At 45.5% G+C, this 25,407-nt stretch overlaps 1 protein-coding gene across 1 annotated transcript in view; it reads left to right on the top strand.

Moving 5' to 3' along the window:
• The first annotated feature begins 6,468 nt into the window (after window positions 1-6,468).
• Window positions 6,469-25,407, top strand: part of DBT (dihydrolipoamide branched chain transacylase E2) — a 490,460-nt gene continuing 471,521 nt past the window's right edge. Inside the window, exon 1 of the mRNA XM_069641585.1 lies at window positions 6,469-6,590. Within this exon, the coding sequence (XP_069497686.1) occupies window positions 6,540-6,590 (51 nt within the window). The 5' untranslated portion in view covers window positions 6,469-6,539. The remainder of the gene's footprint in view (window positions 6,591-25,407) is intronic.

Raw genomic sequence — 25,407 nt, forward strand, 5'->3', positions numbered from 1 at the left:
CGCTCTGGGGCGGCAGTACTGCCAGCCCAGAACCAGAGGCGAGTGTTCCGACAGGACCCTCGCTTTGTAGTCTATTTGGGTGGACTCTATCACCACGTCTGGCGTGGCAAAAAAATAATCAAGTCTCGTATGCAGTTGTTGCGGGGCTGAGTAGTGCGAGTACTGTGTTTCATTAGGATGTTTCAGCCTCCAAACATCTGCCAGCCCGAAGTCGTCGAGCAGTGTCTGCAATGCCCTGGCCGCTGGGGTGGGCCTATCAATCTTATCATCGGATCTGTCTACCTTGGGGTTGAGCAAGCAGTTAAAATCCCCTCCCCAAATAACCGCTCCCCCATACATGCACCCAGGTTGGTACACAGAGTCCTAAAATATGCCGCCGTATTTTGATTGGGGGCATACGTATTTATAATGCACACCTCCCTATTCTCCACCAGTGCCTTCAATATGACTAACCTCCCTCCCGTATCCACCACCTCTTGTGTAAGTTGGAGCGGAACGTGCGGTGCCACCCAGACCAACACTCCCCTAGCGTAGGCAGAATACGGAGAGCCTACTACAGTACCTCTCCACTTCTTCCCCACCAGTTCCAACTTTTGCCGGGTCAGATGCGTCTCTTGCAACAGTGCAATATCAATCTTCTGCCTTTTCAAATACATCATGACTTTGTTCCTCTTTAAGTAACTATTGAGTCCCCTGACATTCCATGTTACGATCTTAAGTTCCCCCATAGCTCATGAGTGTCCTCCCCCCTTCCATGTAGCGAATCCCACTTGCCCACGCGATACAGATACAACCCTCTGACTTTTACTTGTAGCTTCTTGTACGAACTCAAACTCCCCATAACTATATACACCACAAATTCCCCGCTTCCCTCCCCACCCTCTACCCATCCCTTCCCCAACATCACACACCCCAACTGCTGCCCAGCTCCATCCTCGGAACTCAGGCACCCCCACATCTAGCCCTGCAAGCACCAACCAATGCCCAGAGCTCAGTAGGGTGAAGTCGCCCTAATGGCCACTTAACTAAAGTTACTAAGTGGGGTAAAGAGATCCGCTCTGCAAGGCTCCCTTAAATACAGTAAAAGTAACAGTGCTCATAATATCTTGTGCAACAGTCTGACCTTCTCTCCCGAAGGCCGCGCAAATGACTATAATCAAGTCCCATGGATCTATACCGCGCCATCTTGTGGCACCCTCCTTGTGCACTACTTATCTCCTCCATCTCCTCTTCCCGTCCGAACATCAGGCTCCTGGGGACATCCCTGCGTGTCGAGACATCCCATGGCGTCCTGCGGAGTCTCAAAAAACAAAGTTTTGTGTTTATGAAACACTTTCAATTTTGCCGGATACAGCAACATGTATTTATGGCCCGCCTCTCTCCATCTCCGCTTTACCGTCCCAAAGTTCATGCGGCTACGCTGCACAGTCAGGGTATAGTCCGGGTAGGCCGTGATGTTCGCCGCTCCTCGTGTAATCGTTCCACCCTTGCGGAAGTGTTCCAATATCCTCTCCCGGTCCCGGTAATTAAGGATTTTGGCTATTACTGGCCTAAGAGGGTTTCCTGGTGGCGGCCTCCTTGTTAGAGCTCTATGCGCACATTCCACCGCAAATCCTTGAGCTAAGGCTCCTCCGGGTATCTCCTGCAGCAGCATAGACTCAATGAACTCCGTAGGATCGTGGCCCTCCGATCCCTCCGGCAGGCCCACAATGCGAATGTTGTTTTGTCGGGCGCGTCCTTCCGCCTCCTCCGCTCTGCTCTCCAAGTTGCCAATTCTCTGTACTAGGGCATGCAATTCGGCCTTATGGGAGGCACAATCCGCGGTATTTGGGCTCACCTTTCTCGAGGGTCTCCGTGCGCTCCGCCAAGGCCCCCGACGTCCTGCCGGAGTAGATTCACTTCCTTCTGCACCTCACCGACCTTAAGGTTCAATGCCGTTTTCAGCTCAGTTACGGCCAGTTCAAGTTTAGCTTCCTAGGCCGCCTTTAAGTCCGCAATCGCAGCTAGGACCTCTTGGTTGGTACCCGTCGGCGTCATGCCGCCTGTAGGCGACTTGTCCTTACTCTTGGAATTTTCAGGACCAGGGGACGTCTTAGCGAAGTCGTCCAAGGTGGGCTGCTTCGCCTTCGGCCTCACCGTTCTACTAGACATGACCCAAAGGACCTGTGTTCTGCACAAGTTGCAAATGCGCACACAGTACGCCTCTATCGCTCGATCATCGTGCGGCCTGCTCCTTCCTTTGTTCCGGTCGTTGGTCGGCCATTTTGTGTCGTCTTTCGTCTCCGGCGCTCCTTATCTTTTTCGCACAAAACTCCACCGCCGTTCCTCCCATGCCTTCCAAAAGTTCACCAAGCGCGGTCAGACCATTCACCCACCGACATGTGTGTTTTCAGCAGTCGTAGGCACGTCGTTATGCACTATCCCGCCAGGATCATTTCAGGATCTCGGGAGCTCCTCCAGATCACGTCCTCCTACATGGCCCTCATAGCCACGCCCCTCAAATAGTCTTTAGCCCCTTCTGCATCCAACACACTCCTAACTAAGAGGCAGTTCAATCCCTAAGAAGAGTGGAGCCTAATGCTCAAATGTACAAGCAATGCCAGCGCACGCAGTAGTTTAAATGGGCAAAACGGGGTCTCTTCAAGGGTCTGTAGCAACTCAGGAAGGTGGGTGAGGCGATGAAGAATAGGTTCCCACTATTCAAGGAGGGTCTCAACTTGAGGGCAGAGTCGATTCCAAGAAAGGAGTGGGGCCCCAGGGGCCACTTGTGCATCAAAATTGATGGAGGCGCAAGGGGCCACCGATTAGGGTTGTGATTACTCACCAACCCCCGGCGCACTCCGGACCAAGCTTCGGTAGTCGAGTCCCCTTCGGTTGCAGGTTCAAATGCAGCAATTTGACAGCTCTGCGGCTTTCAGCGGCGAAGATACAGTGATGATTCCCAAACGGGATAGTGGCGATTTCTCCACTCCTGGTGGATGGATCAGGCCAGTTTCACTGCAGCAGGCTTCAGGGGCACAAATGCAGCGCACCTGCAAAGTTCGTCACCATGACTGGGCAACACGGTAACCGCGTATTCTCCAGTTCTGGCGCACTCGTCTCACTTCAGACCGGGGAACGCCAAGTGTATGCAATTCGGTGTGAGGGTGCCGTGAACACAGAGCTAGTGATATTCCAAGTTTTGAGGGCCTCCTCGAAACGGCGGCGGTATCAGGTCAAAGGGTCTGCATAAGCTGTACATCCCACTGGTTGGCCCAAGGACACTCCCGAGATGGCTTACTTGCAGGTTTGGATGAAGGTGCCGAGAATAGTTGGTCCCACTATTCCAATGGGTCGAGGCGCCTTCGCAGACCTTCTAGGTTGACCAGATGCAGAGGGGTCCTACGGGATGACAGTGGGCTCAGGGTGCCAAACCTTCCACCGGGTCACCAGCGGTTCCTCGACTGGGCTTCTTAGTTTGAGGATACTTGGATCCTATCCTTGGTTCAGTGAGAACTCCAGAGATCGACATGGTATGGGTGTTTGGGGCCTTCTCTTATCCAGAATCTCTCTGTGCCAAAATTAAGAGGACCTAATGGGAGATCTGCTCACATATAGGCATACCACACGTGTACCAATCACGGACCACGATGGTTCCAGGCATTCACAGCACTTCAGACTCTTTGGCACCCAGGATGTGTATTGGAACCAGACATCCCAGCCCACGTGCTGGAGGCACACACACAAGGCGGGCAGAAGCCCGCGAAAGCTTGGTGTTTCGCAGGAGAATGCATACCCAAATAAGGTCTGACCCGGGTCGTCTCAACCTGGGGAAGGTGAAGGGGCAAGAAAGATGGCCAAAGGACAGGACAGAGAACCTCATGGCATGGCCATTTTGTAGCCAGGCCACCAAATGCAGTATTTGCGGTTTACCTGACAGGAAAGGGCTAAACATATACAAAATGATAAGCTGCCACCAGCCCTGTCCAAGGCACATCTGCACTTCTAAAAAATCCTTTGAGAGTATCTAGGGCTTTTGGAAATGACTAATAGACCCAAGTGTACTGTACTGGAAGGTACATTGGACACTTGTTACATGTTGCAGAAAAGTTGCAACATTGGAAAGGACTAAGGGAAACAAAGTCTCCCAGTACTGACTGTCTTAGGGGCATGTCAGTTTCCCCATAAGAAGTGAGCGAAAAGCCCAGAGGACTGCAGCAGAAGGCTGGGCTCAATGTTGTGGGGGTACACAACTGGAGGGAAAATTGCACATAAATGGGAATCTTTCCTAACAGGCGTTACATAACAAAGGAACAAAACATAGTATGCTAAATACATAAATAGTAGCAAAACATGCTCAGATCCGTCACCATCAATAGTCACAGTACTTTGAATTATTACCACTTCACATGACTGTCTCATATTTGGCTATTGTGTAAAGGTTAACAATTTATTGTGCATCTTCCCACCTCTGCCATATTTTCTCGGCTTTCACAGGGCATCCTGTGGCAGTGTAAATGTGCTGTTCCATTGATACGCAACTATTCACTTTTGTTTCCCATTGTTCATATTGTGGGGTTACATTGGACCTCCCCAGTTTTGCTATATTGCGTTTGATCACTCCCGTGGTCGTTGAGGGAAACAATTTTTCACAGCGTGTAATTTCTCCCTCCTCCTCAATGCCAAGTAACATCAATTTGGGGTCTCTAGAGAAGGTGCGGCCTAAAACTGCTGATAGTTTGTCACAGTAGAGTTGCCAGTACTCCTGAATCTGGGGACGCTCCCATATTATGTGGAAGAAGGTGCCCTCTTCTCGTAAGCAGCATAGACAGTTGGGGTCTGCGGCTCTGCCCCAGTTATAGAGAGCTACCCTTGGGTAATACACTCTGTGCAACACTTTAAGTTGTATTAGCCGGAGCCGATATGGGCGTTTCTTGCGGGTACATCAGGATCGTAAACCCAGTCTTCAGGTAATATTTGGCTAATATCCCTTTCCATTTAAGTTTCAGGTTGCATAGCTCAGGCGTTGCAAAGGAGGAGATGGCATTGTTCATAACAGATGTGACTTTCGCATCTATGCGATCAAGAACAATATTTCTCTCTAGAAGTGTACAATCAGGCATGTCAGACAGCATGGAGAGATGTGCATGTAGTGCGTGTTTCAGCTGTATGTACCGGTATGACTCAGTGTCGGGAAGACCGAATCAGGTCTTCAAAGGATGCCAGTCTGCCCTCCACAATTACATCACCAACTCTGGTTATTACAGTTGATTCCCAACTCTGCCATGTTGGAAGTTTGCCTATTTCAGGCAAATTTCAGTTTCCCCATAGTGCTTGTACAGGGGTAATTTTTTTGTCGCAACCAATATGTCTGTGGGATTCTGTCCAGATCAGTGTTGTGTGCGCTGTCATAGTGCGAGGTAGTGGGGGTTTCAGTTTTTGATAGAGGCTTCCTAATGCGGACAACCCCTGCATCGCAGCAATCCCTGCTCTAATGTTGGGCATTTCTGTGTTTCTCCGTGCAGTATGTCATTTACCACTGCCATCTGACTAGCCCAATAGTAGGCTTGCAAATGTGGTAGCCCAATACCGACCTCCCAGGTGGAGCGTTGAAGTGTTTGTAGCGCTATCCGTGGGTGCCCTACCCCCACAAAAGTTTCCTGAGAGTGCTATCAATTTTTTGGAATTCTAATGCTGTAATATGGAGTGGGGCATTTTGTAAAATGTATAAAAGCACCAGCAATTTCAAACCGTGCTGTAGTGAGTGTGTGTTGTGAGGCAACCCAAAAAAGATGGGATCTGAGCTTTTGTCAGCCCAATCCTCCTGGCCTCATCTTTTATTTCCTTGATATCTTCAGAGGCTTCTATCATAATAGAGTTTAAAAAAACGTCTGTCATGATGGGGTAAACAAAGCTGCAATCAAATTCTTCTTCCTATACCGATTTGTATGGTCTTTAAATGCATATTAACACACGTGTATATTTGGCTGGAACTGTGAGGATGTGTAATTGAGTTTCTGAAGTGCAAAATGGGTTCAAATCCTAACTTCACTGCTTAATTAAATCTCTGATCCTGGGAAAATAATATCTGACGGTACAATAGTTACCAACATTGAGACACCAGTTGTGGGTTTTGTGCTGTGGGGTTGAGGAGGCAGGAAGCCACATATAGACTCAGAGTTGTGGGGGGCTGTAATGGAAACTATGGATTGTATTGTGAGGTGTGGCTATCCGTATTTCCCTGTCTATACTTGCCATTACACAGTCTTCTTAGCCAGGCGCCCTATTGCCGTCGGCATCTCTGAATACGTTCTAGACGCTGGTGAGTATAAAGCGCTCTCTGCAACCCTGGTAGTACCAGCTCTAAGCGTCCTTGAAATGTTTTCTGTGCCTTCTTGGGTAGGGTGAAGCACGCCAACTGTAAGCTCCACCCCCTTCTCGCTTGGAACTCTTGTCCTTGTATTTAGTGGGATTTCCACGTTCGACGCCTCTGATTGGTCGAGCTGTAGGCGGAGCGCTGCCACCTTATGCTGGTTGTTTAGGCTCATTTCCGGAATATCATGGCGGCGGTGACAGCCTGGAGGAGCGGGTACAGGTCCGTGGGGCGCCTGGTAAGGTTATTGCCGAACTGCAGCTAGAATTCTACACCCCCGCCACTAGAGGGAGGGAGGGAGGGAGGGAGGGGGTACACAGGACCCATCTCTGTTCTGTGCTTTTGTAGCAGGGTGGAGGAGAGGAAAGTGAGGCTGGGCTTTTGCATGTGTCAGTGCATTGCACTGTTGCAGGAAGCTCCAGCTACTTCTTAACGCATGCTCCCATACAAGGCGCCAGTATCACACTCTTCTAAATTAAATAAAATTGACTCAGTTGCAGAGTACAGACCCAGCTATACATGGTTGGTAGGTTCCGGGCAACACAGTAGCAAGAGGTGCTATGTCCTTAATGTATGGAATTGCTAATGCATAAAGAAAAGTTGAACTATGAGCATGCATGACAACATTTTGCTACATCTGGGAGGGAGATTTTGTCATGGAAAGCAGAATAGAATGTTCTCATTGGATTACATTGGGGTTAGAACTATTTTAGAAGGCAAGAATTTAAAAAAACGCAAAACATTTTTCTAAACAAAAGAAACGTGTCTTCCCTCCTAAAGGGTTGGCATGTATGTATGAGTGTTTCTGTTATCACATTTTGGTATTTTGTGTACTCCTTTTTACATGTATTATATTTTCTATTTTGATATGAATATTTCAAGAGTGCGATCTTCGTGCCCATTTTCATCATGTTTGCAGTACACGTCGGCATTCTGTCGATAAGCAAGTGAAACTAATTCCATTCATGTTATTGTTGGCTGAAGTCTCGAACGTAGCTCAACATTAAAACGAGCGAAACATGACCCTGATCCAGTGAACATTGCCATGTTATTGGGATGTATGCCCCTCACTGTAGCTGTTCTTTCTCTGAAAAGGAGAGGGCTAGGTTAGAGAGAGGACAGGGACAAGAAGTATTGGCTGCTGTGTTGGTGCGTGCACACCGGCCGCACCCTGATTTCTATGTACAGGACTTTTTCTAGGTGTACCATGTCGAGAGCATATAGGCATGTGTGTCCAGAGAGGAGTCTGCTGTGTCCATGCTGCTATGATGCATTGGTCTGGACTCTGATATCTAATTTCATTGAAGAGGTGTAGCATTATGTTAAGAGGGTTATTTGTTTGCTTGTTGTGAGTTGGCTTAGTTGGTATATGTATAGTGCGTTTATTTGAGCATGGAGGTTAAGAAGGTAAGTGCGGGGAGGTTAGTTAGGGGGTGGTCGGCAACTTGGAGCATGCATCTGCGGTGACCATGGTGTCTTCTCGATATTGGTGCCCTTCGGGTAAAGTATTTTGGGGAACTGAGTAGAAGACCTGTAGCATGCAGCAGTGGGTACCAAGGAGACAATGGGTGAGAATAGTTACGAAGTTCTGAGAAGGGGTTCAAGAGAGAGCAGAACCCTGGTGGTGTCCTGAAGAACTTCTTGACATGCTACGTGTGCATGGTTTGCTATCTAGGAGCCGCTTGAATGTATTGTAATGGGCATCAAGCAGTTGACAGATTTATCTGTGTATCGTCTGCATTCTAAAGATAGGAAAGGCCCAATGAAGAAATTAGGCAGAGGAGGGGGCAGACAAAGATTTAAAATAAGGTGCGAGAAAGCAGGGTAAGGGGCAAATGCCAGGAGGCGAGAAAACCTACCAGAATGAGGAAAAGTAGCACATGACTGCTGACAGGCTGCTGCCCAAGATCTTGAGATACGCAGGGTGAATCATACATATTTTTAAAAGTATCGGGGCTTGTGAGGGTATACCACCTTAGACGTATGCACTAGTAATAACATGCCATGATGAATAGATGCATGGAAATCTACCCCCTTTATAATGTATGGCACATTTTGTGAATGTTCACTGTCGTTTTCTATTATAAAACAATAATTGGTCTAGTCTACTTGGAACTAATAGAATGCATTTATTAAACACTATCCTTATATTGGCTATATATAATTATGTTGGGACCTTTACTCTGTTGTTTTACTTATGCATCTCAGTGGTTTGTACCAGCATCCTTTTTTCACTCTGGCCAATCACAACCTTTGTTTGTATTTTTACCAGTTTTACTCTTCCCGTTGAGGCCTGGACTAGCCCATTTTTTAATGATGGGTCATACCTATTAATTTTAGAGGTAGGGTTCGAAATTAAGATTAGATAAGCAGGATCTAAAAGCAGCTCCTGGGTTTCCCACCTTAACCAGCTACCACTGGGGAACGAGGAGCTAGTGCATAGCAGTGCACAAATCTAATGTCCACATAAGATGCAAAGTTTATCGTTTTGGCCAGTATTTATTACCTTTTAACCTTTCCTGATGATGTGTCCTAATATTTATGTATGATGGTCCCAAAAGCAGAGTTAAATTCAGATAGGTGTATTTGTTCAGCATCAGCGGGCCTGGGGAGCCAAAAGTATCTCCTGGTTGCTGTTGGTGTCAAGGTAACCAGGCTATTCTAGGCTGCAGGCTGCAACCTGGAGCTAATTAGCCCCCAGCTCCCCTCAATTCCGAACCCTGTCAGAGGTGTTGCCATCTTTTTTTCTTTGACCTTTATCTTAATTCTGTCCAATCCCTCTCTTCTGAGTTTGGGTAGCAACAGAAATGGTATTTGCTGTTACCACGTTGCAGCCACTAATATGGTGTTTTATTCTTCGATTGGACACTTCGTCCATGTGAGTTCCTAAAATGGTACTTGATTACTGTGATGTATTCTCTTCTAAATTGTTCTGTTAGGTTGCGTGGACAAGGCGTAAAATAAGCTGTATCGCAATTTGAGATGTAATTCTGTAGGCTGGAAAACTATGTTGACACTTGTGTAGCACAGCTGGCGATTTTAAATTTTCTGTTGAAAGAAAAGACAGCTCACGCTGCAGTCTTCTCTTGCTTTCAGGGCTCTCGCCACCCCCCTCCTCCTTTTGTTAACAGCAAGTTCGAAGGGACTAACGGAGAGTGGCGAGTGATAATCCCCTCCACTCCTAAAAGTGTCAAGGGCCTGTGTGGGAGTGTTAGCTAGGGAAAGTTGGTTGTTTTTCAACTAATTGCAAACCAGCAGTAATTACAATGATTCTTTATTTAGCCAACTATATTCTCTTTTGCCAGGACCAGTTCATGGTAACTTGTTTAAGTCAGTCCTGCAAATCCATACATAAAAATGAAAGGTGTCACATAAAGCCTAATTACATTATTGCTACTATAAACCTCTGCATTGTCTCCATGTTTTATTTAAAGTTAAGGTTTGTTTAATTTAAATTCATAGTGGGAACTATATTTAATTGGGTATGGACGTCCTTTTGACATGCACAAGAGAACATGTCTTGAAAATGTACCTTATCCAAGTCGCATGCTTTTGATGGATAACCTTGTCTGTCCCATGCTGGTTACGTATATCCATGTAGCTGATGCAAAACCCAACCGCTGATCCAAAAGTGTTGTCATTCTACATCATTAACCTATGGCTTTAAACCAAGTACCTTGAAAGTGACGGTCCGCAAACTACAATTTTCCACCTAGTTTACCCATTCTCTGCCTGCTATAACACCATCCATATTTATGATTAGTTATACATCTCCACTTGCGACAGCCAAAAGCAGTCTTCAGTTTGCAACTGTGAGTGCCAAAGTAATAGTTTCCACACTTTTCAAGGTTTGATCAATAGTATTTTTATTTTCAAGTCTGCACAGGGCATGTGACTTTTCAGATTTATGGTCTCTCTACACGTGTTTCACCCTTTTTACACCATTCAAAAGGGATCATCAGGAGAGTTTTTCTAAAAAAAAACCACCAAATTATTATTCATTTGCAGCATTCCAATTGGTTATTTACATAAATTCATACCAATTTAAAGAGAAAGTAAAATTTAAAACGAGATTATTCAAAAATAGTCTGTAGAAGAGTGGAAAGGTGAGACACTGGGATTTTTCATCTCAAAGCTCATAAAATATATCTAGGTGGCACTCACCAATTCAATTTTTCTGACTCTGCAATTGGATAATGTTACTCCTATTTGTATAGTGGTTTCAAAAGGGTTTCAAATTTTGTATTAACCTAATGGCAAAAGACAAAAACAAACAGTTGGGCTTGTTCTTTAGATCTAGGTGAAGTACTTAGGTTTAGCAAAAAAAACAAGAAAAAGAAAAGAAAGAAAGTAGCTTTTTGGCGGGGGATCCAAAGGTTAGCACGCTTACCTTTGCTCTTTATGTTCCTGAGAGCAGGAGCTGTGTTGAAGGGATATGCCTGTCCTTGTGCTGGCGCCTTCAATTGATGCACAGTTTAGTGTGCTTCTAACACGTTTAAATACGTTGTTTAATTGGGTGTTTGACGTCATCACGTTCACATTTAGGTGAGCGCGATGATGTCATTATGTTTTGCGTGTATGTCGGCCATTTTGTTTGCCATTTTTGAGCTTGGTTTTAACTCATTAGTTTTTTTTTTTTGGCAGGCTATTCGCTTACTTGTGACGTTACCACGATTTTATATGTGTGACAACGTCCTCTCGTTTTGCGCGTGATCGGCCTCTTTGCTTGCCGAATGCGCGCTTGTTTCCAAATTTACAAAAAATAAAGATTTATTTAACAATAGAATATTTTAACCGATCATATATTATATTTTATTTAGTTTATTGATGTTAGTGTCGCCTTTGTTAGCTCAGTAGTTCTTTTTGTAATGAAAAATACCAAATTGATCTAAGAATAAAGTATTTCTGTTTTATTTGGTACGAGTTTATGGATTTCTCTATTTAGTGTCCCCTTAAAGGTTTTTGAAAGGGGAAGGTAAAAGAAGAAAAGCTTTTTGTTAAAGAGAAATACAGAAGCATTAAGATGATACAACATTCTCTAAGTTTAAACATCCCTTTTCATCGAAATTTAGCGCTTTTCCCCAATCTTGTTAGACGTGCTGTATTACAACCAGTTGAAAAATTCATTTTCTGAGTTTAATCCGGTTTCACACGTGTCCATAAGGCAGATCCATTTAGTTTCTCTTTGTCGTAAGATCTGTTCTTTATTCCCACCTCTGGGTAGATCTTCAATTTTGTCCAAACCATATATTTTTAGTTCATCCACATTTAGTCCTTGGTGTTCCATTATACAATGTAATGCTATGGGATATTTCAAATCACAATTCCTAATTGCTCTCAAATGTTCAAATACTCTTATTTTTAGACTTCTTATGGTGCTTCCTATATATGTTTTCATGCATGTACATTGTATTGCATAGATGACATATTTGCTGTTGCAGTTTTATTAGTGTCATGATCTCTGCTTCCAAAAGGTCAGGGTTTTCCCAACTCCCTTGGAAGCAGATCCATAACCCAGGTTCCGAGTGCCAACCAGTCCCAATTGGGACCTTTTGGACCCAGTCCTGGCGCCAGTGGCACCAGGCTCATAAATATGCCCAGTCCCAGCGCTGGAAGCGCCGGGCTCATAATGCTTGGGTGGACTTACCTTCAGCAGACCATGCTGCTTACTTGCCTGCCAGTTGAGCCTCTGATCCTCTTCTGTTTGGAACTACTTTTCCTGTTGGGTGGGGCTGGAGCCACTCCCTAGATTCAGAACACTGGAACTCTTCTGGAAGGCAGGAACTCTTTTCTTACCAGGAACTCTTTTCTTACTTAGGCGTGGCTGTGGAAGGAGACACCTAAGCACTACAGGAGGCTATTTAAACCACACCCGGTGGATGAATCTTGCTTTGCGTTATTCTGCAACCTCTGCAGCAGAACGCTCATCGTGTCTTCTGCATCCGGTCCTGGGCCTAAGGAAAAAGGCTTACCATCCTGAATCCAGTCTTCAGCAACACCTATAAAGACAAGAAAGAACAGGTTAGCATTCCGGCATCTGAAAGGCAAAGGCTTACCATCCTGAATCCAGTCTTCAGCAACACCTATAAAGACAAGAAAGAACAGGTTAGCATTCCGGCATCTGAAAGGCAAAGGCTTACCTACTCTTTGTACGCTCCGGAGGCCTTCGGCGCTGCATCCCGCATCTGAAAGACAAAACAAGGTGCGTTTAAAGACATTGGGGAACTTTAATACTCACGTGCCATAACTCCTTTTCACATCTAATCCAGTGGGTATTCCGGCACCCTGCAGCCGCTCCGAACTCGTACCTGCAAAATAAAAAGACAGTTAGAGCGCATAGTGAAGCAGGCAACAAGCGCTTACTTACGTGCTTCCAGGCGCTTCTATTCATCACACGGGCTCCATCTTCAACTCACTTCAGCCCGTCATCCGCCATCGCCGGAACCCTGCAAAACAAGAGACATCATTACTAAAGACTTTAAAGACATTTGAATGACTCGAAACTTACCGTTCGTGCAGTAAACGACGGACAGCAGTCCTCTGAAGTCAAGAGGCCTGCGCTACCTATCCAGTGAAGAAACTGGTTACAGCACCCTGCCCCGAGGCAGATGGAGAGCTCGGCATTCACTTACCTAAGGTGAGAGCGTTAACCTTTGGGGGTCTACAGGAGAGGAGAAGAGGAAAGAGATAGGGACACCCCAATAACCCCAGTTCATTAACCCCATATTTTCTATCTGCAGACATCTTACTCTACACGTCAGGCATACAGTGCACAGAGGTCCAGCCCAAAGAGCCAACCGGGTGCTACACATCACCTTTGAAGATACGGTAGTCGCCCAGTCAAGACCGGCGCCTCTGCGAGAATCAGGTGAGCGTTACAGAACGCAAAGCCTACCGCAAAACTCTCGCCCAGGCGCTATGGAAACCTCGTATACTGACCCCCTAGCCCGGTTACTTGGGGAACTAAGGGCAGAAGTGCATGCAACTCGTCAGGAAACGAATGCTCTAAGAAGGGAACTAATTATTTCCAAGGAGAGAACAGACCATATTGCTAGACAAGTGCTACAGTCACAAGCCGGACAGACCCCGTTACCCGCATCAGGGGCAAATCTTCCTTCAACATCCTCTATGAATCCAGTGCAGATCAACCTACCTGGGAATGTACCTCTGGCTCCGCCCGAACGATTTTCTGGTGACCCAAAGAGGTTTGCAGTATTTATCAATCAGTGCCGGTTGCACTTCTTATGCCGGCCAGCAGCCTTTCCAACTGATCAAGCAAAAGTAGCTTTTGTACTTTCGTACCTTAGTGGCAATGCGGCAGACTGGTCGATCCCTCTAGTTAATCAAGATGATCCGGTTCTCCATGATTTTCAAGCCTTTCAGCTTAGTATGGAAAAACTGTTCGCAAGACATTCACAGGGGCAGGCCTTGGACAATGAGCTTCTTTCGTTGCGACAGGGTAATCAAGACCTTTTGGCTTATATTGCATCTTTCAATAGACTAATAGTGGAAACTCAATGGCCTGAGGACAAAAGGATTACGCTGTTTTATAGAGGTCTACGTGGAGAGCTCAAAGACGTTTTAGCCCAAGTAGTGAATCCCCCACAAGACTCGGATTATATAGACTTGGTCGTTCAAATAGATCACAGGCTGCAGAACAGGAAGGCCGATCGTTCCAAGTTTGATGCTCGAGTATTTTCCAAACCGCCAACTCCTTCCAAAGGAGTAGACTCCGGGGAACCCATGCAAATAGGGGGTCTGAAAGGTCCTCTAACACAAAGAGAGCGGGAAAGGAGGAAACAGTTGCAATTATGCCTATATTGCGGAAACTCCGGGCACTCTCTTCGAGACTGTCCGGTGAAACCTGCCAAGAAGGCAGTAGGAGCTGCAGTTACCAAAGTTACAAACTCTGAGCAGGGAAACGACCTCGCCCGACAAGAATAGAGGTCCTCTTGCCGAGCGTGAAAACCAGTTCCGTGACCTCGCATTTCGTGATACCTATGGTCCTCATTAGCCCTGATAATCCGGATCGATTACATGCAATTGAAGCTTACGTCGACAGCGGTGCCATCGGCAATTATGTGGATCATGAAATGGTTTTGAGGATGAATCTAACTCTTTGTCCCAAGGCTGTAAAGGACGTCATTACTACGGTGGATGGTACGGAGATAGCCTCCGGGCCAGTAACGCATACCACTCAAGAGGTGACGCTAGTAAGTCAAGATGGACACCATGAGAAGATCGTGTTCGATGTGATCAAGGCCCCTCAGTTTCAGTTTATTCTAGGAATACCTTGGTTAGAGAAACACAATCCTCTGATCGATTGGCGAGCAAGAACGGTCCAGTTTCCAGAATGTGTCTCTACTTGTCACCCTCCACCTGGTGTTGCACTGGCCGCAATTTCTTCAGAGACTCCCCAGTTACCTCCCGAATACCTAGAATACCAAGATGTTTTCCGGAAGGATCAGGCTAACTCTCTACCTCCTCATAGGTCTTATGACTGCCAGATAGACCTGATACCTGGATCTACTCCTCCTTGTAGTAGAATTTATGCCCTCACCGAGCCTGAGAACCTTCACCTTCGACAATACCTGGATCAATACCTGGCAAATGGATTTATTCGTCCTTCCAAGTCCCCTGCTTCTTCAGCTTTGTTCTTCGTTCCAAAAAAGGAAGGAGACCTTAGAACTTGTATCGATTATCGCTCCCTGAGCCAGATCACCGTTAAGAATAGATATCCGTTACCTTTGATCCCTGAACTCCTGGACCAAGTCAGAAAAGCATGCATATATACAAAGCTGGATCTTAGAGGAGCTTACCACTTGGTACGAGTAAAAGAGGGCGATGAATGGAAGACGGCCTTCCGCACCAAGTATGGGCTATTTGAATATCAGGTCATGCCCTTCGGACTTTGCAATGCCCCGGCCGCCTTTCAATATTTTATGAACGATGTCCTCAGAGAGCTCATAGATGTATGTGTTGTTGTTAACATTGACGACATCCTCGTTTATTCTTCATCGGAATCTGAACATCGGAAACACGTGAAAATGGTCCTCGAAAGATTGTGTCAACACAAACTTTTCGCTAAATTGGAAAAATGTGTTTTCAACGTGACTGAAGTTGAATTCTTGGGATTCATATTATCACCTGGCGGAGTGCGTATGGATTCAAAGAAGGTCGATGCAGTTCTCAAATGGCCATCACCATCCTCCGTAAAAGGTGTGCAAAGCATGTTAGGCTTCGCTAACTTTTACTGCAGGTTTATCCCCGAATTCTCTCGAATAGTCCAGCCCATCACTGCCTTGTTAAAGAAAAACAAACACCAATCTTAAAACACCCTCGCCCCGAACTCCCCTACATCGTGGAAACTGATGCTTCAAGCCTTGCCATGGGGGCAGTTCTATCACAAAAGGACCCGGTAACCAATCAGTTGCATCCCGTGGCATTTTGGTCCCGCAAATTCTCGCCTCCTGAAATCAATTACACGATTACTGACAAGGAACCTCTGGCTATCAAGTCTGCCTTTAAGGCTTGGCGGCATTATCTGCTGGGGGCCCGACACACCGTTACTGTGATTACGGATCACCGAAACCTGCAATATTTGAAGACCGCAAAAGCCCAATCCTCTAGACAACTCCGTTGGGCATTATTCTTTGCCGAGTTTGACTTCATAATTACCTATCGACCTGGTACAAAGAACGGTAAAGCCGATGCCCTTTCTCGGATGGGAGTGGAAGAACACTTGGTCAACCCTAAACCTGTACCAATCATTCCCGAACAAAGAATTCTGGGTGTAATCGCCACAGAATCCATAGAGGAAGTTAAGGATAAAGCCAGGCAACTTGTAACTCCAGCAGACATACAGAATTGGCATCTGCAGGGAAAGGACTTTGCAGTAAAGGACAACTTATTGTATTTCCAAGAACGATTATACCTACCCAGCACAGATTTACAGAAAAAAGTAATCTCTTGTTATCACGACTCTTTAATGGAAGGTCATCCCGGTATAGCCAAGACCTCAGAAAAGATCAAGCGCTACTTCTGGTGGCCGTCTTGGAAAAAAGATATCAGAGACTTTATAATGTCCTGTGGAGTATGCGCCCAAAACAAGAGTCAAAAGGAAAGACCAGCAGGCCTCTTACGCCCTATTGACATCCCACCTCGCCCTTGGCATACGCTTTCTATGGACTTCATCACCGATCTACCTCCATGCTCCGGATACAATACGATTCTAGTAATCGTGGACTTATTCTCCAAGATGGCGCATTTCATTCCGCTCAAAGGCTTGCCAACAGCAGCAACTCTGGCCCGAGAATTTCTCGAACATCGTCCGACTGCACGGTTTTCCTTCGGTTCTAATTTCGGATCGAGGTAGTCAATTTATTTCTCATTTTTGGCGAAGTTGCTGTCGGTCGGCTCAAATTGATGTGAGACTATCGACCAGTCACCACCCTCAGACCGACGGACAAACCGAGAGGACCAATCAAACTCTGGAACAGTATTTACGCTGCATGCTGCAACAAACTGAAAAAACTTGGAAAGATATCCTTTGGATAGCCGAGTATGCCTACAATAACTCTGTCCATTCGGGAACTGGGAAAACCCCGTTTTTTCTTTTGTACGGCAGTCACCCTCGAACCTCGGAGTTGGATCCCCTCCAAGATCTTGAAACACCAGCAGTAGACTACCTGCATTCTACAATCACCCAAGCCTTTAAGGAAGCTGTTTCTCACCTTCAAAGGGCTAAAGAACAATACAAGAAAGGAGCAGATCAACATCGGAAGGAAGCCCCTCACTATCAAGTAGGGGATCAAGTCTGGTTATCCACCAAATATCTATCTCTAAAAGGGCCACGCACATTCAACCCAAGATACCTTGGTCCCTATTCCATCACTACCATAGTAAACCCAGTAGCGGTCAAGTTGGACTTGCCCCCGCACATGAAGATACATCCGGTCTTCCACGTCTCTCTATTAAAACCCGTGCAACCTCAAACCCGACTAACCAAATCTCCAAAACCTATCCTAGTGGATGGAGAACTCGAGTTTGAAGTCAAAAGCATTCTGGACTCCAAGATCTCCAAATCTAAACTATTCTACCTAATTGACTGGAAAGGCTACGGCCCCCAAGAGAGATCCTGGGAACCTGCTGAATATGTCCACGCTCCTCGCCTAATAAAAAGATTTCACCGAACATTTCCTGACAAGCCAAAACCCCCGGAGAAGCCCGGTTTGGGAGGGGCCTTGAGGGGGGGTACTGTCATGATCTCTGCTTCCAAAAGGTCAGGGTTTTCCCAACTCCCTTGGAAGCAGATCCATAACCCAGGTTCCGAGTGCCAACCAGTCCCAATTAGGACCTTTTGGACCCAGTCCTGGCGCCAGTGGCACCAGGCTCATAAATATGCCCAGTCCCAGCGCTGGAAGCGCCGGGCTCATAATGCTTGGGTGGACTTACCTTCAGCAGACCATGCTGCTTACTTGCCTGCCAGTTGAGCCTCTGATCCTCTTCTGTTTGGAACTACTTTTCCTGTTGGGTGGGGCTGGAGCCACTCCCTAGATTCAGAACACTGGAACTCTTCTGGAAGGCAGGAACTCTTTTCTTACCAGGAACTCTTTTCTTACTTAGGCGTGGCTGTGGAAGGAGACACCTAAGCACTACAGGAGGCTATTTAAACCACACCCGGTGGATGAATCTTGCTTTGCGTTATTCTGCAACCTCTGCAGCAGAACGCTCATCGTGTCTTCTGCATCCGGTCCTGGGCCTAAGGAAAAAGGCTTACCATCCTGAATCCAGTCTTCAGCAACACCTATAAAGACAAGAAAGAACAGGTTAGCATTCCGGCATCTGAAAGGCAAAGGCTTACCTACTCTTCGTACGCTCCGGAGGCCTTCGGCGCTGCATCCCGCATCTGAAAGACAAAACAAGGTGCGTTTAAAGACATTGGGGAACTTTAATACTCACGTGCCATAACTCCTTTTCACATCTAATCCAGTGGGTATTCCGGCACCCTGCAGCCGCTCCGAACTCGTACCTGCAAAATAAAAAGACAGTTAGAGCGCATAGTGAAGCAGGCAACAAGCGCTTACTTACGTGCTTCCAGGCGCTTCTATTCATCACACGGGCTCCATCTTCAACTCACTTCAGCCCGTCATCCGCCATCGCCGGAACCCTGCAAAACAAGAGACATCATTACTAAAGACTTTAAAGACATTTGAATGACTCGAAACTTACCGTTCGTGCAGTAAACGACGGACAGCAGTCCTCTGAAGTCAAGAGGCCTGCGCTACCTATCCAGTGAAGAAACTGGTTACAGCACCCTGCCCCGAGGCAGATGGAGAGCTCGGCATTCACTTACCTAAGGTGAGAGCGTTAACCTTTGGGGGTCTACAGGAGAGGAGAAGAGGAAAGAGATAGGGACACCCCAATAACCCCAGTTCATTAACCCCATATTTTCTATCTGCAGACATCTTACTCTACACGTCAGGCATACAGTGCACAGAGGTCCAGCCCAAAGAGCCAACCGGGTGCTACACATCACCTTTGAAGATACGGTAGTCGCCCAGTCAAGACCGGCGCCTCTGCGAGAATCAGGTGAGCGTTACAATTAGATGATACACCATCTTTTCTTTTCCATTTGGTCGTTTTATTTTCTTTAAGCCATTAACCATTTGTGGACAAAGTTTACAGTACCACATTTATATGTTCCATAGATTGGTGGCTTCTTCAACATACTTGAAATATCTTGTTTTTTAATCGATTTTAAGTGGCTAGGACTTATTTTGTTTCGCAGGGTTGGTGCCTTTCTATAACAGATCTCTGGCTTTTCATCAATATATTTTGGAAGCGCTGTATCCAGTCAACATATCCCAATGTTTTTTGAGAATTTTCCTTAGGGTTGGAGCATCTGATCCATAGGTGGTAATGAATTTAGTTTTTGTAGTAAGTGTTCCTTTTTTAGGTTTATCTTGCAATAGATATTCTCTTGTTATGTTTTAATGGATTCTTTTACATTTTTTGTTTTGTAACATCTTTGTTTAAAATTGTTAATTGTCTGTTCGATGTTTGATTCAAATGATGCTTCTGTACTGCAATTTCTTTTAATCCTGAGTATTTCTCCGTACGGTATATTGTTTATAATATGTTTTGGATGGTTGTTTTGTGCATGTAAAATGCTGTTGCCTGCAGTTGGTTTGGTGTATACGTTTGTCAAGATCTTAATCTTGTCCGTGTATATTTCTAGATCTAGAAACTGCATCCTATCCTTACTGTAATTTTTTGTGAACTTAAGGTTGCATTCATTGTTTAAGTGTTTTACATCTGAGTTGAGCTCCTTTAGGTCTCCTTCCCAAATCATAAAGATATCGTCAATATACCGACCCCAAAAAATTATATTCTTGGAGTCTGTAAAGGCCTTGTGTTTTCATGCATGTTTTACTTCAAAATAGCCCTTAAACAGATTTGCATACGATGGGGCAAATTTGGACCTCATCGCGGTTCCTTGTTTCTGTCAGCAGATTCTTGTTGATGCAAAAAATGTTGTTGTTTAGGGCAAAATGCAGCATTTCCAGTAACATGATATTTTGTTCTCTGAATGAAATTGATCTTGTTTTCAAAACGTACTCCGATGCTAATATTCCTTGGTCATGATTTATGCTTGTGTAAAGTGCAACGACATCCAATGTCACCAGGTAGTAGTTATTTTGCCACGGAATAGAGTCTAGCTGCTGTATTACATGCTTTGTGTCCCGTGTGAATGATGCCAATTGCATAGTTAAAGGTTGTAAGTGGATTTCGATGAATGAATTGTGAAATTCTCTCCATGATTGAACCAATTCCATTTGTTATTGGTCGTAAAGTTGGGTAGCTTATATATTTCTTATGGATTTTAGGGAGAAAATAGATCGTGGACATTATGGGATGTTGAACATTCATGTAACTGGTATTCTTCCTGTGTTAAAAGGCAGATGTCAAACCAATTTTTGCTCATGTTACTCCAAGTTTGAATTAGGTCTTGGAGTGGACTATGGTTAGTATTTCATAGCATAGATGATTTATTTAACATTTATAAAGCGCTCACACAGCCCGCAGGCATCGAGGTGCTGTTACAGGAAATGTTTGTTTTTCTTAGTTGCGTAATTGTGTTTTTTTTTTTTGTCTTATAACGCGCTTAAACACCCAGAGGTTTCTAAGCGCGGACCCGGGTATCGAACCTGTTGTTGCTTCGTGTCGTCTTCCTTCCAAGACGCGCACGCTGCCGCTGAGCTATCCTCCCGGGACCATGATCATTGAGTTGTTTTGAAACTTCTCTAATATAGTCTGATCTGTTCATGAGAACCATTTTCCTCCCTTGACCGCCATTTTTACAATTACTTCTTCATTTAAGGATACATTTTTAATAGCTTTCCTTTATTGTAATGAGAGATTTTAGCTGATTTTACTTGTTCGTTTTTCAAGATAGTTTCTTCGTAGATCGTCCTTTACTGCTTTGTGAAATAGATCAATTACATTCTCTGAATTGAATGAAGGTGTGAATTTAGATTTATGTTTGAGAGTTGTTTCCTCAGAGAGAAAGATATCTATTTCTTGCTCTTGAAGTCTTCTTCTCCAGCCAGGTTAAGTAATTCAATAATTTGCTCAATTAGTTCTTCTGAAAAAGGTGATGGAACTGTTGTTTTTTTTTCCAGCTGAGTCTTCTGTTTTGGGTTTTCCTCAAAAGTATTTTTTTTTTTTAACATTTTCATTTTCTACAGAACTTGTAAAGGTCAAGTTGCATTTGGAAATAGTCCATTTTGACCGTTGGGCTAAAGGAAAGGCCTTTGTTTAGTGCTGATTTCAAATGAGCATCTATTTCTATGTCCTCCTCTCTTACTGCTCCTGCTCTCAGGAACATAAAGAGCAAAGGTAAGCATGCTAACCTTTGGATCCCTGCCAAAAAGCAACTTTCTTTTCTTTTTCTTTTTTTCTTGTTCTTTTTGCTAAACCTAAATGTAAAGACCGGTAGGGGGTGCCTGTACTTCCGCTCTCTATATGATAGAGGAGAGGCACAGAGGACCCCAGCCAAGATTCTCTATTATTGGTACGTGGTCGAGCAATCCAGGCCTAGCTTCTCAGGAGGTGATGCGGGCTGGTTCTTAAGTACAGTGTAGTCCCCGAACCCCCACAAAGGAATGTCCACACACTGTATTACTGAAAACACAGTCTTTATATAATTAATATTCAAAGGTATGTACACGATCACAATAACGCACTTTGTACTTGGAAGTCAATAATGATAAATATATACACGTCTAGAGTGGTACCACTAATGATATCAAATCTCATTAAAGTGCATCAACTGCATGGTTAAAATGTCACCCAGATCAATAACGAGTAAACCAGCAATAGAGAGAGGCAAGAACGTAAGATGATTGCAACAATAGGCAGAATGCTGACCCCTACCACTAGGCACAGTTCTGTGTGGAGATCCCCCCCCCCCACCTGGACAACCTGTAAATAAAGATATATAGCACAAGCCCAGTCCATATATTGTCCGATAGTCTTACTTCTTCCTATTAAGGTTTTACACCCCCCCCCAATGTACCTGGTGGAGTAGAGTTCTCCGACGATGCACCGACCGATCCTTCTTGAGTGACCTCCCTTTAAGGCAGGAGTCACGGGTCGTCGAACGTCCGACGGTGAACAGAGTGAACTATGGCAGGGAAGTGGCCGCTTCGTTCATAGCGGTGCTCGTCGACGACAGAGCTTTGGCGTCCTGCAAGGAAGAGGCGTGCGGGGCACCTCGATGACCATAGTTCTGGACCGCAAAGAGATGATGAAGAACTGTGGCCCTGCAAGGGCGTCGAGTCGTCGGCGTCTCTGCGGTCTGTAGGTGGCGGGAAACCCACCTGTGGATACTCCTCGGCGCGTCGACGGTCGGGCCTTCTCCAGCGGGAGACAAGCGGGTGACGATGCAGACGAGAGCGTCCGATGATCAATGGAAGTTCTTAGGCGAACGGGAGCACGGCGGCTCCAGACGGCGGTCGTCGACAGTGGCGGGTAACAGTCTGGGTGCATCTCCTTGGAGTTCCGCAGCAGTCCCCGTATCGGGTTGGCAGCCTGTCATAGGTCTGTCTACCAGGGAGCGTTGGCAAAGATCAGCTGTGCACGATGGTCCCTCGTAGCTCGGGAAGAGGGCGCCTTACCAGGTCCTCTCTGGGTCAGTCCTTGGAGGCACAACAGCTTTCAGATTGTGAAGGAGAGCAACAGCAATTCTTCTCGTCCAGCAGGGCTTCAAGGTCAAGCGTCAGTTAATCCAGTTACTCGTCGTAGTGGACTTCAGCTTCTGAACACGATTCCTAGCATTGAGAGGTCCCCAGATATACTGTTGATCTCCCATTCATTCTGCTGGGTCACTCTCAAGCATCCAATCACGACTACGGGCATTCATGCAGGCAGGCAGCCAATCGGGCACACGAGGTATTCAGGCCATTCACTTCTCTCCAGACATTCACAACAAGTTATGTGTATTGGGACAAGAACCGAGCCATTCAACACTCCAAGCTGCATTCATACCGGTTTCGGGCAGTGTTGTCTCGGTCATTGTGTCAACCACCAGATACTAGACACCCACAACACAGAATGCATATTCGTCACACACTCTATTCACCCAGGTCCCACCCACAGGAGGTACCCACAACATACATTACCGGGAAGGCTCCAGCTAGTCTGGCCGGGCCTTCACAACAACACCATATATGGCATTGCCATCGAACAGCCAGTCAGGGGGAAGGGACAGAGTCGGGGCTTCCCAGGACTTTGGGAAAACAAGGTAATGGGTAATAGAAAGCAAGAGGCCACCGGGGCCATCTTGTTTTCCATCAGGAATCAACTGATCCCAATGGCAGGGCCGGGGTATCCCAAAATGGAGGATACTCCGCGCACCTGTCAAATTCAGCATGGAGCTGCCACCAGCCCATACCCTGCTCTGTGGGCCACCCACAGGTGCCCAAAAACATACACTAGGGGCACAGGGTTGTACCCCCCCCCACCCATGGGTGCCATAAGGGTATCCCACGGGTCCGTTCTCCAAACCAAAAGAAAGAGAGCTGCACCGCCAGTAGTCCCACATGAACTCCTGCGTGGAAAACACGACAAAACACACGATAAAAAGCAGTAAAGGACGAGGATACGGAGGCCCTGTCCCTCCGATGCATTTCCAGCATCACACACTAAGTACTTCAACTAGATCTAAAGAACAAACCCAACTGTTTGTTTTTGTCTTTCACCATTAGGTTAATACAACATTTGAAATTGGAAACCCCTTTGAAACCACTATACAAATCGGAGTAACCTTATCCATTTGCAGAGTCAGAAAAATTGAATTGGTGAGTGCCACCTAGATAGATATATTTTATAAGCTTTGAGATGAAAAATCCCAGTGTCTCACCTTTCCACTCTTCTACAGACTAGTTTTGAATAATCTCATTTTAAATTTTACTTTCTCTTTAGGTTGGTATGAATTTATGTAAATAACCAATTGGAATGCTGAAAATGAATAATCATTTGCTGTTTTTTTATTTTTAGAAAAACTCTCCTGATGATCCCTTTTTGAATGGTGTGAAAAGGATGAAACGCGTGTAGAGGGACCATAAATCTGAAAAGTCACATGCCCTGAGCAATTGAAAATAAAAGAATACTATTGAGCAAACCTTGAAAAGTGTGGAAACTATTACTTTGGCACTCACAATTGCAAATTGAAGACTGCTTTTGGCTGTCGCAAGTGGAGATGTATAACTAATCATAAATCTTTATACTCTATCTCTGGCAATCAAGATAAAGATACAACACCACAGCTGACAACCAAACCCAAAAACTAAAAGCTAAAAATCAGAATTCGGCTAAAGAATAAGGTCCTGTTTAGATTGCGAATATCGTGTCTTCATTATAACACCATCCACTCTGATCAGTCTCTAGCTTTGCCTTTTTGCTTACACAATGAGCACACAAAGCTAACTAGATGTTTACGCAAAACAGCGATCCAACAGGCCCATCCAGTCGTACGTCTGCATAACTACTGATACATAGTACACTATATTTAGTCTCAGGATCTTTCTTTGACCCTCTATTATAATTAAGCTCATATTAAGATTTGGGGCGAGGCTCTGGCCAATAGGGAATACAGCAAAGCAGGTGGAATCCTCAGGTAACCTTCGGCATTGGGTGCTGACCTCCTGTCCCTCTGCCTGATTTGCCATCTTGGTGCTGGTGGTCTGAGCCAAGTCTCCCCATCGTGCCCCATGGGAATTCTTCACCTCTCCGCTCACTCACCTGCGCCCTTCTCGGCCTGCCTCCAGGTTCTATATATCCAATCGGACGTATTTGTATATTATTTTTAAGCCAGTAGGTGTGCATGAATAGTGTAAAGACTGTTTTCTTTAAAGATGGGGGGGGGGGAGGGTTCTGCACCCTAGTTGGAGGCCCAGGGTGCTAAAAGCAATACACACCGCTTGAGAGGGCGTCGGGCTGGTAACCCTGAGCTCGGGCCTATGTGACTTGGGCTGGCGGGCCGTTACCCTGCCAGGCCCCAAAAGCAGTATTTTTTGCTATATTTTCAAATCATGCATCATCCATAACAGGCCAAGGCCATCCTGTCCAGCTGAAGTTGCCAATTTAAGCTGCCTGCTGCATCACCATACTTGGTCCCCCATCTCTGACTTCTGCTCCGAACTGCAAAGAGTCTTGCACAAAATGCTGTTTCAGAGCTTTTTTTATCATATTGATTTTGCATTTTTTTGTTTTGTGACCGTTCTTGCAGCTAAACATTACATTGTATAGACACTCACCAAAATGCTGTATTGTTGCTCCTTTTATGTCTCGAGTATGAAAAACTTCAGGAGACATTAAAACATGTTTTTCTTATTTTCTTTATTGAGGCATGTTATGGAGAATTCTCCTTCTAGGGCTAATTTCCCTCACCTAGTGAGTCCCCCAGCAGCTTTGCTGGATTTCTGGAGTTTATTTTTTCCACCTGGTAAGAGTGCACATCCTTTTTCCACTCTTACATGTGTTTTGGCCTA

This window comes from Ambystoma mexicanum, chromosome 1q (assembly GCF_040938575.1).
Source record: "Ambystoma mexicanum isolate Mex_15411 chromosome 1q, UKY_AmexF1_1, whole genome shotgun sequence".
In the NCBI taxonomy this organism is placed as follows: Eukaryota; Metazoa; Chordata; class Amphibia; order Caudata; family Ambystomatidae; genus Ambystoma; species Ambystoma mexicanum.